This window comes from Sciurus vulgaris, assembly GCF_902686455.1.
Source record: "Sciurus vulgaris genome assembly, contig: HiC_scaffold_457_arrow_ctg1, whole genome shotgun sequence".
Taxonomy (NCBI): domain Eukaryota; kingdom Metazoa; phylum Chordata; class Mammalia; order Rodentia; family Sciuridae; genus Sciurus; species Sciurus vulgaris.
Window position 1 is genome coordinate 6,615 of NW_027632579.1, and position 14,580 is coordinate 21,194.

At 33.4% G+C, this 14,580-nt stretch overlaps 1 protein-coding gene across 1 annotated transcript; it reads right to left on the reverse strand.

The window, feature by feature from the left end:
- Positions 1-12,045: 12,045 nt before the first annotated feature.
- LOC306652697 (BTB/POZ domain-containing protein 1-like) lies at positions 12,046-13,959 on the reverse strand. Its single transcript, XM_079125443.1, is given in 4 exon segments — positions 12,046-12,670; positions 12,871-13,781; positions 13,785-13,796; positions 13,800-13,959. Coding segments are annotated over 4 exon segments (1,134 nt in total). The 5' UTR covers positions 13,908-13,959; the 3' UTR covers positions 12,046-12,567.
- Between the last annotated feature and the right edge of the window lie 621 nt (positions 13,960-14,580).

Below are 14,580 nucleotides of genomic sequence, written 5' to 3' on the forward strand. Positions count from 1 at the left end.
ATGGGATGGACTCAAAATAAAAATCTCAGTAAGGGAAACAATTAATAACATGAACAGAGGACTGACAGAATGAGAGAAAATCTTTACCATATTAACCTCAGGTAAAGCAATAATCTACCAGCTTCTCTCCAGTATGAATTCTCTGGTGTTGAGTAAGGTGCAATTTCTGATTAAAAGCTTTGCCACATTCTTTATGTAAGTAGGGTTTCTCTCCCATATGAATTCCTTGATGGCAAATAAGGCTTGAGTTAAGATTAAAAGTTTTGCCACTTTCTTTACATTCATAGGGCTTCTCTCCAGTATTAAATCTCTGGTGGCGAATAAGGCTTGATTTTGCAATAAAAGCTTTACAACATTATTTACATTTGTATGGCTTCTCTCCAGTATGAATTCTCTGGTGTTGAGTAAGGTGTGATTTCTGATTAAAAGCTTTGCCACATTCTTTACATTTATATGGCTTCTCTTCAGTATGAACTATCTGATGGCGAATAAGGTTTGATATATGATTAAAAGTTTTGCCACATTCTTTAAATTTTCAGGGCTTCTCTTTAGTATGAATTCTCTGGTGGTGCATGAGGCTTGATTTCTGATTGAAAGCTTTGCCACATTCTTTACACTCATAGGGCTTCTCTCCAGTATGAATTATCTGGTGGTGAATAAGGCTTGAGTTCAGATTAAAAGTTTTGCCACATTCTTTACATATGTATGGTTTCTCTCCAGTATGAATTCTCTGGTGGCAAATAAGGCTTGATTTTGCAATAAAAGCTTTGCCACATTCTTTACATTTGTATGACTTCTCTCCAGTACGAATTCTCTGGTGTTGAGTAAGGTGTGATTTCTGATTAAAAGCTTTGCCACATTTTTTACATTTCCAGGTCATCTCTCCAGTATGTATTCTCTGGTGTTGAGTAAGGTGGGACCTCAAATTAAAATCTTGTCCACATTCTTTACATTGGTAGAATTTCTCTTTCATATGAACACTCTGATGGCAAATAAGGTATGATTTTGCATTTAAACTTTTGTCATATGCTATACATTTGTAGGGCTTCTCTCCAGTATAAATTCTCTGCCACTGAATTAAGTCTGATTTCTGATAATATGATTTGTGATGTTCACTCTCACTTAAAGTTTTCCATATTGTCCTCTGTTGTAACTTGTCAAGGTCAAAATTTCCATATTTTCCATTAATCGCTTTTTTAAACATATGTCTTATGCCCTGGTCTGGTGAAAATTCTTGGGTATCCTGACAAGTCATTGCTGAAATGAATGAAAATTTTATAAAAATTACTTAGTAGACATGGATAAATATGTTATGCATGCATAACAGAAAGTTATAGCAACATTAGCAATATCAGAACATCAGAAGTGTATCAGATTAGTATATCCAAGGCCATCATTACTACAGAAACATATGTTACAAAAAAAGTACATACACAATTATGCTATTAAAATTACTCAAATTATTGTAGAAAACAATGTATTTAAGATGAGTACTTTACTAGGAATAGTGATATAGTACAGGGAAGGAATTTATGCTTTATTCTATAGTATTTCCTCCTGTCTAATATAGCATTGGGCAATTAGGGAAAAAATCTACAAGCTACTATCACTCTTATTAAAGTAAACAAAATATAAAACATACACAAACATTCTGACTTTTTTGAAGATTATGTAAATACTGGTTTCTGTTTCCCAAAACCCATGATCTGGAGGTAACAGGTAGATTTTGGATGCTAAAACAATTGACATTCAACAAGTTTAAAGAGGGTAGGAAATCCTAAGAAAAAATATAAAAAATAATTTAATGAGAAAAACATATAAATGTTTAGAAGATTTTGCAAAATGAAAAAAAAAAAAAAGTCCAAAGGCAATAAAAGCCTTTCAGAGCCTATGTCAAAATTACTTGGATGAAGCCAACACATGGAAATCAAGAATAATAAAATATTTTTTTAATATTTATGTTATTTGCTGATTTTTTATTGACAAATTCAATTTTGTATATTTACCAATTACATCATTGTATTTTAATGTATTTATACAAGGTGAAATGACACATGTAATATTAGTAATACAAGTATTATTTTGTATATTTATCAGTTTTGTGCTTACAAATATTACATTTATTCCATTAGTATTTATCAAGAACCTATTTCATAACAGTCACCATGTGGTACACCAAAACTCTTGATCACATTTTACCCATTGAAATAAAAATTTGTAAACTCTGAGTAACAATATAAATACACTTCACAAAGCACAGTATCTGGAGACCACAATTACACTCTGAATTTCTTTCACTTGTGAATCAGATGCTCCTGAAACTGACTTTTTATCTACTGTATTTCACATAATGCAAATTTCTGCATATTAATCTTATATCACTTTAAAAGACATTATATTTTTATAGCAAAATAGTAACAGCATATAAATACCAAGGTTATAATCATACAGTCATTGGTGGGCACATAAGTTTATTTTATAAATTGAACATTGAGAGTCATGCTTTTGCACTGAACACAATACTGAGTCTATGTCTTCAACATTCTTATTTAATCTCCTATGGATATATATTTAGACTGATATTTCTGGAGTATGCAGTAATTCTACTTTGTTTTATATATATGTGATGTTTGGGATTAAGCCAAAGAACCACCAAAGAACTAAAAACAGTCATTTAAATTTTTTTGGGACACATTGTTTCTAAATTTCAGTGATGTCTCAAACTTGAAATCCTTTTGCATGGCCTCACAATTAGCTGAGATTTCAAATATGTAGTTTGAAACTGTACTTGGCTTTTTTATTTATTTAATATCTTCCATATTGATTTCCCAAATGACTCTATAATCTACTGTTGACTTTTTTTTTTATGAACAAATCAATTAAAAATAGTACAGCACATAAAGACAAAGGAAATCTGGTCTAAATTAAAGTAATGAACCAAAATATTAGGAATGAAACACTAGATAAGTGAGAGTTGTTAATTAACCAAAGAATGCTGAATAACAATTACAAGGAAGTTTGGTGAGTCAAATTCAGAGAAAAAATAATGCAAATAAGGAGAAATTCTGTATGTGAAGACATTCTTAAGAAAAAAATGTCTGAGAGGCAGGAATTTTGTGTAAATCAGTAATACTAACATCTTAGTGGAAGATGAGTAAAGAGGACCTTAAGTTCAAAACCTGTCTTAGCAAGTTAGTGAGATCCTGTGAAAAATTAAAAACCTGTATAATAAAACCTGTATAATAAAATTAAAAATATTTATAATAATATAAAGGAAAGTGACAATAAAAATATATAAAGGGCAGTGTGAGAAAATCAAGGCATGCCTCTATGAAAAGCAATGAATGTTATGTTAAACCATTGAGCAAATTAGAAAAAAATTATAAGAAATATAGAAAATAAGTTACATAATAGGAGTAGTAAGTTCTTTATTTTTCAAATTGTATTTGATTATTAATTTATTATTATAAAACAAATAAAAATAACTTGACTAACAAAATTAAATCTAAAACAAGGAACTTTCGTGTTAGTTCTGGCAGGGAATGAGTGGCAAGAAATGGAACATCCTATGAATTTTCTGTGTCCCTCTAGCCCCAGACTGCTGTGTAAGATGCATGCAGGCCAAGGGAATGTTCAGTCTCTGTCCTGCAGAGTCCCAGATCTCCTGCTGTGACTTCCCATGGGTTGGCCTAGGCTGTGAAGGATTGTGATCTATGCCTGCATGACCTGACAGTTGCACTGACCTTTATGACCCCATACCCAGAAATCCTTGGGTGTTATATCTTCTGGCCCAATACTGTCCATACTGGCCAAAGCTTGCACTGAAAAAATGGCACCCTTGGGTTGTGGGGGCATGGTATTTCAAGAATAATTGTAGGCAACCAAAAGTGATGAGTTGAGCAGGGGAAAAAAATTGATGACATAAAGTTTTTCCAATCAGCAATATCTGGGGCCCTGTGTGTCCACTATGTGCAGGCTTCATTTTATGACAACTTGTCCTGAGAAGGTAAACAAAAATTTTATCCATCCCAGAAAGTGAGTGAAGCTGTGGAGCATTATGGGTGAAACAGTGAACACCTTTGGACAGTTGTGGGTTGTTCTACCAAAAAGAGCAACTGCAGGGTAACAAAATGTGTGATCTATTGGAAAGGACCAACACCCTTCAGGAAAGATTTACTGGGCATTTGTAGAAGACTTGTGTATATATTATGGAAAAGTTGCTCTCAACTTATCCCCCAACCTATTAAAACTTTTGCTTCAACTTCACATTCTAAATTTTAAAGCCGGTACTGATATACATTGCAGTTAGAATATAATGTTATGTAAATACCCATTTGTTTTAAAAAGTCAGAAATGCCCTCTGGGAGTGATTTTGAAAGGAATTGTTAGATCACCTCTAGGAGTGACATTGTCCACATTTATTCAGGAGTAAGAGGACATGAAGACTTTGAACTTGAGAAGAGAGGATTCTGGGCAAGACTGGTTATGTGTAAAAGACATTTTTCATATTATAACCATTTCTTGTTGTGTGCATTTTACTCCTCATTCCAGTACATATATTTGAAAATGTTTTTCATAGAAATATCAACATTTTAGATACACTAATTTTAAAAGTAGAAGGAGGTAAACAAAAAAACATTTTTAAATTAATTTTAAAAATTTCTATGAAATATTTTGTGGAGAATAATAACCAAAATCCTGGTTGAGTAAAAAGCATTGCATGCTGTTTCTCTAAAGCACCATGACAGTGTGCTTACAATGAGGCAAAAGTAACTATTGTTACTATGTGTATGGGTTTTATTTTATATTGTCTTTATATAGTGTATATAAAGGAAAAATGAGTACTAGTCTACATATGTCTCTTTTAGATTTTAAAGAGGTTTCCATTGTATGACAAAAGTAAAATCAGTAAACAAAATTTTGTATGTTTTGTTAAAATTTTTAGGAAGAAATTTTTCTTAAAATTGGAGTATTACAGCAGACTGGGTTGGTGAAGGACAAGAATGCTCATATTTTAAAGACATCTTTAAATTAGAACTATTGTTAAATGTGTGAACTTCCTACAAGACTGAATGTACACAGTGGACTAACTGAGTTTTTAATTGAAACCTCTAGTCTGTCTAGATGTTTAGAAGTGCCTGGTGAATATTAAATGTAGAGGTAGTAAAATATCAATTCATAAACCTGTATGTTCCCTCTGATATGTTAGCCTAACACACAATAATGTGGGGGAGTGTAGAATAAATTTTAATTGGATTAAATAAAGTGGAATTAAAGAAAGGAAGTATAGATGGGTATAAGAAAGGCAATAGACTGAAGCAGACATAACTTTTCTATGTTCATATGTGAATACACAAGCAGAGTAACTCCACATTGTATGTAACCACAAACATGAGTAGTTATACTCCAAGTACAACTTTATACTTTATGTAAAAAAGAACAAATTAAAATTAAAAAAAAGAAAAATAATAAGTCTTAAAGAAATACAAATATACACAATCAACCTGGAACTATATGTCTATGAAAACATGTAGAATAAAAGCAAAAAATTACAAGAGTGTTACATAAAAATGTGGTCAAAAGAAAGCTTGCATGGTCAAATTATGATATAGAAAACAGTTTAAAGAAAGAAGTTACAAATGATAAAATATATTTTAAATTTAACAAAAAAGCTTTGAAAAGAGGCAAAGTAGAATATTATATGAAGATAAAGAGCTTTCCCTAGAATGCTGTAATAAGAATAGATATAATTTCAACTCACTTCAAACATCCAAGAAATAAAAAGTTTAGATTGACAAATAAAGAAATAGAAAGCAGCACTTCAATACTAGGAGAAATCAATCCAAACTTGCTGTAAGGAAGTCAATGAAAATGGTAATCGAAAAACAAAAGACTTGGAAAATAATTTAAAATATTTGATATACTAATTGCTCTCAATAGCATATGAAATATCAAATTGAATGAACCAATAGGAAAGGAAAAGACTAAAGGTTAATAGGTATGTAACTATTAAAATTACTTTGTGATCATAATAGAATAAGGTAAAAATCAAAAAGTGGAAAGGATATTAAAAAATCCACACAAATGTGGCAATTGATTAAAGAGGGTTGAATATGATCATTTTCCAGAATGGAAAGATTAAATTAAAAGACCTTTGTACTCCTCAAAATATCTGGAGATTCCATTTAAATCTTTGTTATTTTTTGCAAAGACAGAAAAATAACTTATTCTAGAAATTTTATGGAATCTCAAAGTTTTATGGATATATGAAAAATATTCAAAATTGGGAGAAAGCTATTGCATGATTTAAAAATATTAAACACTACGATATTCAATTGACAATAGTCACATAAATTAAGACAGAAGGACAGTGAATTTTGACTTATAAGTTTGTGCATATATAGCAAATGAGACATTTGAACACCAATGTTTGTTAGGGTATTATTCAACAGAGCTACCATGGGGAAGCATAACAAATATCCCTTGAAATGAGTGAATGGAGGATTTTGGAATAAACTACATGATGTTTTTCAAGTAAAAATAATACATTTTTGCAAAATCTATAATCAGGATAAATCCTCAGTACATTGTGATAACTGAAATATGTCACTATCACAAAGAAAAATATAGCAGAACTCTACTCATATAATACACCATAAAACAAAAAATAAACAAACAAAAAATCCTCCTGAACAGAAATGAGAAGGACAATATTGATGAGAGAGATAGAAATGAGTGCTTGTTTACATGGGTATCAATTTATTAACTTTTGAGATGTAAACCTTCTACAGATATATTACATCACAATTTGAATTAACATTGCTGAACAGCATATGTGATGAGATGTGTTGGGAAGATCAAGCACTGTTTTGTGGTTTTGATCACAATTAAAATTTTAAAAACATAAAAATAAAAACAATTGTAAAATGTTTGAAAGCTAAATTTAAAATGCTATGGTCTTTATCCTATAAATACAAATTCATGAATATATACTTAAAGGTCATGAATATAATCCAGAATTATTAGTATAATTCTGAGGTAGTAAATTTATAATCTCAAGGCCATCCTCAAAAACTTCATGAGGTAGAAAGGGGTTGGGATGTAGCCCATTAATAGATTACCCCTGGATTCTATCCCAATTACATTAACTATGAAAAATATGAATTACTATGTACATAGGCATAAAAAACAATATAAATAAAATATAAAACTCATTTAAAAAGTTGTACTATTTATAGAAACAAGGTAAAGCCCATAAAATTTTTTGGCAATAGAAACAAAAAATCATGCATATATTAATTTTAATATACTAATTCTGAAGTAATAAAAATTGCCATATATTCATAAAATATAGCCAAAAATAAAACACTAATACATGAAGGGAGAAAACGAATTCTACAACATGAAACTTTCCCTCTGAAAGGAAAGAAAAAGGGAAAATTTAAACAATAACTTATATATAACAATAGATATATTATTTACAAATAGTTTCATATAACCACAAATTGCAACTATCACAATGGACCAAAAAGAAAAGCATTTATTGTGAATCTTGACTTTCATTTTACAGAAGTATTTACAAAGAGCATGTATAAGGTAATTTTAATGAATAAATATATGAATAATGTTAAACAGATTTAGGATATTATTCTCCAACAATGTGCACATACCACGTGGAGACCCACAAATAAGTGAAGATCTTTTAGATCATGCTGTCCCTCACTGGCAAATGGGAGTTTGGTTGATTAATTTAAATGAACTGGGACATCGCTGAAGACAAACAGAACATTTTTAAAAATTTGAAAACTTGGTAAACGTAGGGCAGTACATGTTCAATGACAACAAGAGAAATCAAGCTAAGCTTCTGAAAAATCTTCTCTGTTGTTCCATCAACATTTTGAAGTTTGAAATCCTCCTTGATCTTTAGGCTTCTCAACCATGTCTTCTGCTATGTCAGGCCACAATATTTTATATTACTGAAATACTCTCAGCACTTTTCTAAAGTGAAAGATATATAACCTCCCAAGAAAAGGTGAGATTAAAGATGAAAAGAAATTTCTTTAACATTTTATCTGTACCAAAAATGTTCTTTTATTTCTTGAAACCACAAATATGAAGCACATTTTTATAGAGATGTTCCCAGAAGCTATTCTGCAAGGGAAGAAAATTAAATAATTATAATTAATTAAAAATTATGAAGGGAAGTTATGCTTACTCAGGAAGATCAAGTTTTTGTAATTCTCGAACATCACATCTGTATATAAGTTTTGTTGAGCTGGCTGAAGGCTTTCCCACTCCTCTTCAGTGAAATCAATGGCCACATCTCTGAATGTCAACAGATCCTGAAATAATAGGTAAATAAATAGTACACTGAATACTTGATCATTCACAGTTTTAATTAATTAATTAATTTTTAAAAATTTAAATAATTAAACAATTAATTAATTTTAATTAATTTAATCTAAAAGAAGTTGCAATGAGAGTCAACTCCTATGGAGGTAATGGATTTAATTATTTATTAATACACTTTTATACAGTGATACTCATATACCTCTGAAGAAAAACAAACATAAGTCCAAAAGGAGTATGATAATTTCACTTTTATGGAATAAAATATAAAGCTCAGGCATCAACACAAGAATATAGATTTTGTAATTTTATATATCATGAACTAAATTGTACATATCACTCAGATGAGAGAGTCATGGTAATTAATAAAGGGAATCCTCAGATATAATTGCACAACCATGAACCAGAGATTTACAGAAATGAAAAATCTGATTCAACAGTTCTGTGATGGAGCAGTTTTCTGAAAATATAGCAACTTCTCTAGTTATTCTAGAACCAGTATAATTAGAGAAATTTTAAAAGGCAATGAGGTTGACAATAAAGACAACATTTACTAGTGAATTGGAGTTCAAATATTTTATGGTATTTATATATGTTAATAAAATATCAAATAGAAAAAACAATCCCATTTGGATATTTTATGCTTTTTTTCAAATTTAAAGTTATTTTAATATACAAAATAAAAATTATATATATTTATGCAATAAAGCTTTGATACATGTTTACATTGTATTGTTTTTATAACAGAATAAACATCTAGCTCTTTAAACATTGTCATTTTTATTTAATTTTATTGGTTCATTTTAGTTCTATGTGACAGTAGAAAACATTTTCAGGAACTCATAGAAACATTGGATATATTCTATTCTAATTAAAATAACAATTGTCTTTTGGGTGGGTACGATGGTGGAACTCACTTAGGTATTTTTATATGTATAGATAGGAAAACTATGTTAGATTTATTCTACTGTTTCCTATTCTCCTTCCCCTTCTTTTTTTTTTTTTCACCATTGTTTAATCTTATGCATGGAGTCATTCTTTTTTTATGGTTAAATAAAAATGCATTGTGTATATATGCCCCAATTTCCTTATCTATTCATTTGTTGAAGAGCACTTAGGTTGGTTTCATAACCTAGATATTCTAAATTGTTCTGCTATAAATACTAATTCAGCACTGTCACTCCAGTATGCTGATTTTAATGTCTTTTGGGTAAATATTGAAGAGTGATTTCACTGGGTTAAATGGTGGATTCATTCCTTGAAGAATATTCATATAGCTTTCCAGAGGGGTAGTAACAATGTGCAGTCCCACCAACAATGTGTAAGAATTCTGTTTTCCCCACATCCTCAGGAACATGCATTAATTTTATTGTAGATACATGCCATACTGACTGGACTGAGATGGAATCTCAGAGCAGTTTTAAATTGTATTTCTGTAATATTTAGAGATGTTGAACTTGTGTTCAAATATTTGTTGATCATTTCTATTTACTCTTTTAGAATGGTCTGTTAAATTCCTTTGCCCCTTTTTGGATGTTTTCTCTTTCTTTTCTTTTTTTTTCTTACATATGTGTGTTAAGCTATTTGAATCCTAGAAATTGACAACATATGCATGTAGGAAAGTTCTTCTCCCATTCTGTAGGTTCTGTCTTTATTTTTCTTTTGCTGTGAAAGTATTGAGTTTGATCCCATCCAATTTAATATTATTATTATTTTCTTTTAATTTCATGGTCTTGTTCATGAAATTATTTCCTGTACAAATGTGTTGGAATTCTGGGTCTATCTGCCTTTCTTGAAGGTGCTGCATTTCTGGTAAGATTTCTAGGTCTTTGATCTATTTAGTGTTGACTTTTGTGGAGGGTTAAAAATAAGAATTACTTTTCATTCTATTACATATGGGTTTCCAGTTTTCCCAGCACTGTTTTTTGCAAATGCTATCTTTTCTCCATTGCTTACTTTTAACAACTTTGTCTAATATGAGTTTAGTATATTGATGTGAAGTTTATTACTGTGTCTTTGATTCTGTTCCATTTGCTTTTGTGTCTATTGTGTTATATATATGTATGTGTATTTAAATAAAAAATATATTTTTTATTTAATAACCAGTTGTCTTTGCTGGTTTTCATTGTAGAGATACTTCACCTCTTTAATTAGTTTGATTCTGAAGTAGTTTTTTTTTTTTTTTTTTTGAGGCTAATGTGAATGGGATAGATTTTCCTATTTCTATTTTAGCTGATTTATTGATGTACAGAATTTCAATTGAGTTATGGATATTAATTTTGTATCTCACTACTTTGCTGAATATCTTCATGAGTTCTAGGTTGTTATCAGTTGAGTTTTGGGGATATCTACATATAGAATCATGAGGTCTGCAAAATAAATTATTTGAAATCTTTTTTTCCTATTCATATCACTTTAAATTCTGTTCTTTGCTTAATTGTTTTAGCCAGAGTTTCAAGGAGTTTGCTAAGTAAAATTAGTAAATAAGGACATCCTTGTCTTCTTCCTGCTTTTAGTGGGAATGATTTAAGATTCTCTATTTAGAATAATGTCAGCCTTGGTTTTGTCATATACAGCTTTCAAACTCTTGAGAGAAATTCCATCTATCCCTAGTTTTTCCAAAGTTCTAAGGATGAGTGGATTCTGTATTTTGTGAAATGCTTTTACTGCATCTACTGAGATGATCATGTACTTCTTGTCTTTATGTCTATTAATATTATGGGTTAGATTTGATGATTTCCATTTGTTGATCCAACTTACATCCCTGAGCTGACCCTGGTAAACTGTCATTTTAATATGTTTTTCTTTGCAATTTGCCAGTATTTTATTAAGAATTTTTTGCATCTATATTCAACTAGGAAATCAATGTGAAGTTTTCATTCTTTGATGTGACTTTGTCTTATATTGGTACCAAGCTACAGGTTTCATAGAATTAGTTTGAAAGCATGAGAGTTTTCTATTTTGTGCAAAAATTTGAGGACTTTTGATGTTAGTTCTTCTTTAAAATCTTGGTAGATCTTGGATGAGAATCCATCCAGTCCTAGGCTTTTCATTTTGGTATGTTTTTCATGGCTTTCTCAATTTCCTTACTAGAATTTGATCTCTTCAAATTTTCTATATCCTTCTTTTTTTTTTTTGTTAGAAATGTTCATGTTTTATTCCATTTCTTATTATATATGATTATCACAATGTTGAACTGATGTCTTTTTACCTGATCATCACCACCATCATCATCTCAATCTTGGAAATTATCAGCAGCATTCCCCCATAAAAATACACAGGTACAGTGGTACAGTTTAGTGATAAAGGATTCAGTCTTAGACTATTCCTTTAGATCCTTTGTTTATATCACATTATTGTGAATTTATACAAACTCCCACTTATTGTTGTAAAACTGTATTATGTAATGCATTACTATACTATTACAAAATATCCTTTTCTGTAAATACATTGAAAAATTTCCTGGGCATTTATTAGATTTTTTTTTTTTTTTTTAAATCTTGTTCCAAATGCTAACGACGAGACATTTCAAAACCCCAAATATAAGGTCAGTTTTCTTAATTTTCTGAAACTAGTTACTTAAATTAAAAGGAATTCTGTAGGAATAATGACCCACCTCATCTCATTTAACCTTCAAAATAGTTAAAACAGAAAAAAAAACCTGTTATTTATAACAAGAATCTTTCAATTCAAGACTATTGAAAGACCATAAGTCAGCAGATCTATGAAATTATACAAGATGAAGCTGATTAACTGAGTTTTTTTTTTTTTTACACAATTAAACCCAGTTATCTTTTCTCCTAAGGTGATAAGAAAATTGAAAATCTGCCTTTTAAGTCATGCAGAGATTTAGATCAACATTTTTTCTATTTTCCCTAGGAAACTAAAATGTTTCTTATCTTACAATTATAAATAATGACACTCAAACTAATTTTTTTGTGGTCAGTTGTTTCTACTTTTCATACCAGATTGCATAGTACTATTTAGTCAAGATGTATTATACTGCTACATTATGTATAAAATATTATTTCTGGTGTCTGTCCATCTTCTATTGAAGTGCCATTATTATTGCCAGGGGAACTGAAAAAGAAAAAAAAAAAACAGTCTTGCTTGCAGCAGGTGTCTCATGCACTACTTTCTACAATCCTTTTGTGCCATAGTTGCAATCTGGACCTTTGAGTGTTGCACATGCTGTGTAGCATATGTTGGGCAGGATCTCTATAGGTTCTTTGAACATGACCCTGAATGTGTTAGCAGTCCCATCACAACTAAATCCAGTATCATTCTGTCCGAGGGTTTGTTTCTTTTCATATTCAATGATCTGCATATTCACTTGATAATCCGTGGGACCATGAATAGATCCATATAAGCCAAATCCAACTATAGAGATTCTTCTATTGACTGTGAACTTGTAAAAACCACCTTGTGAAGGGACAGTTCTTTGATAACTTTTAATTCCTTCCATGGTAACTGGTCTATTCAGGCTTTCCTCTTCAGTCAATTTTGATAATTTATATTTGCCTGATTCGATCGCTTGTTCCGCTATAACCCCAACGGCTCTCTACTTGCTGAAATCTATTGATGCAGCATTCCTTTCCTCTAAGGCAGCACCGTGGTCGATCAATGTATTCCACTCGGGGTTTAGGATTAACAGTAATATGAAGAAAGAGGTTTACCACTTCACTATCTGACAAAATCCCAGATTGAGCAGGACCTGTCGCAAACTCCTCAATTGTCATCAGTGGGAAACAGATTAAAGAAAGTGCTTTTCCTAGAACTTTCTGTCTGTTTGTAAAAGTAACAGGCAATTGTTGTCTCTGACATTCGGCTTCTGCCCATCGTACAACAGCTCCAAAAAGTCGACTTTCTCGAATACTAAGTGTGTCTCTTTCCAGAACAGCACAGAGTGTGTCTATATCAATATCGGTAAACCCTTCTGAACTTATTGAATCCACTGTACTTTTGTCTATAGTGTCCAGACAAAGACTAGCAAGCTGAGGTTCATCAAATAATCGAGTCTGAGTAAGTAACATAAAGGCATTATCTGCTCTAAGATGCTTGGTGAGAAATTCCACACAATGTGCTTCCAAGGCTGGGACTGCATATTTCTTAGCAGTATAAAGAGTGGTCATAACTGTTTCTGGGCAGATTTGAACTTCATCTGAATATAGGAATCTAAGCAACGCCAGGAAGGCGGCAGGTTCCACGTCCGGCAGCTCGATCTCGGCCGATGTGGTAGCCATGCCGCTGTTGAACATGGCGTCGAAGACTGCACTGCCGGCCGCCAGCACGAATCGGTGTGCGGGAATGCGCTGCGGGCCCCCAGCGGCGGCTGCGCCGCGGCCCTTGCCGAGTACGAAGCGCACGTCGCTCAGCAGCTCCGAGTTGAAGAGGAAGGCGAAGCGCTCCTTTAGCGACGCCTTGGTCGCCTGCTAGTTGTACAGCGGTTACCGCCGCAGAGGAAGCAGGGGCCCTAGGGGCGGCGGCGGCGAGGCGCCCGGCTCCGCCTCGGCGCCCGGGACCTGGTCTCCTGCTGCTGCCGGCCCCATCGCGGCCATCCTGCTCTGCGCAGCTCGGAACTAGGCGGAGAGCTCCCGCCGTGCCGCCGCCACCGTCCAGCCGCCCGAGGCCGGCACCACCCCCTGCCTTCCGGAGAGGCGCTTTCGGCTCAGGCGTCCCTACCCCCACCCTGCGGCGCGCGGCCCTCCCCTGCAGCAGGCGCGTTCCCGCTGCCGGAGAGACCCAGGCGCGCCTTGGCCCGAGCTGGTGCTAGCTGCAACTGCGACCGTCTGCGGTAGGACCAGACTCTAAGCGCGCTCTAGCCCCGCGCTCGCGGAGGTGGAGCTTCTGTGGGCGGTTGCGATCAGGCCCAAGCCCACCAGCGTGACCTCCTCCGGCGTCCTGCGAAATCAACAGGTGGTAGCTAGCTCCTCTTCTTTCCCGCAAGCCCTTCCTCACAGGGTCTTGAGGAAAGGAAGAGTCTGTGCTGAGGACAGGTCCCCAGGCCTTTCCCTCGGAGAATTTTTCTCCAGGAAGCAGAGGGGGACTAGGGCATCGCCAAGGGAGCATGTGAGGAGGGGACATGATGACTCCTCACAGTCATGGCCTGGTCACCACTGCAGATGACTGCCACTCCTTTGGAAAACCCAGAAGCAGAGCTGGGAGACTTGGAACCCCAGTGACTTCTTCCCTGGTTTGTAGGCCTCTTCCCCTTTTGGGCTCTTCTGGTCT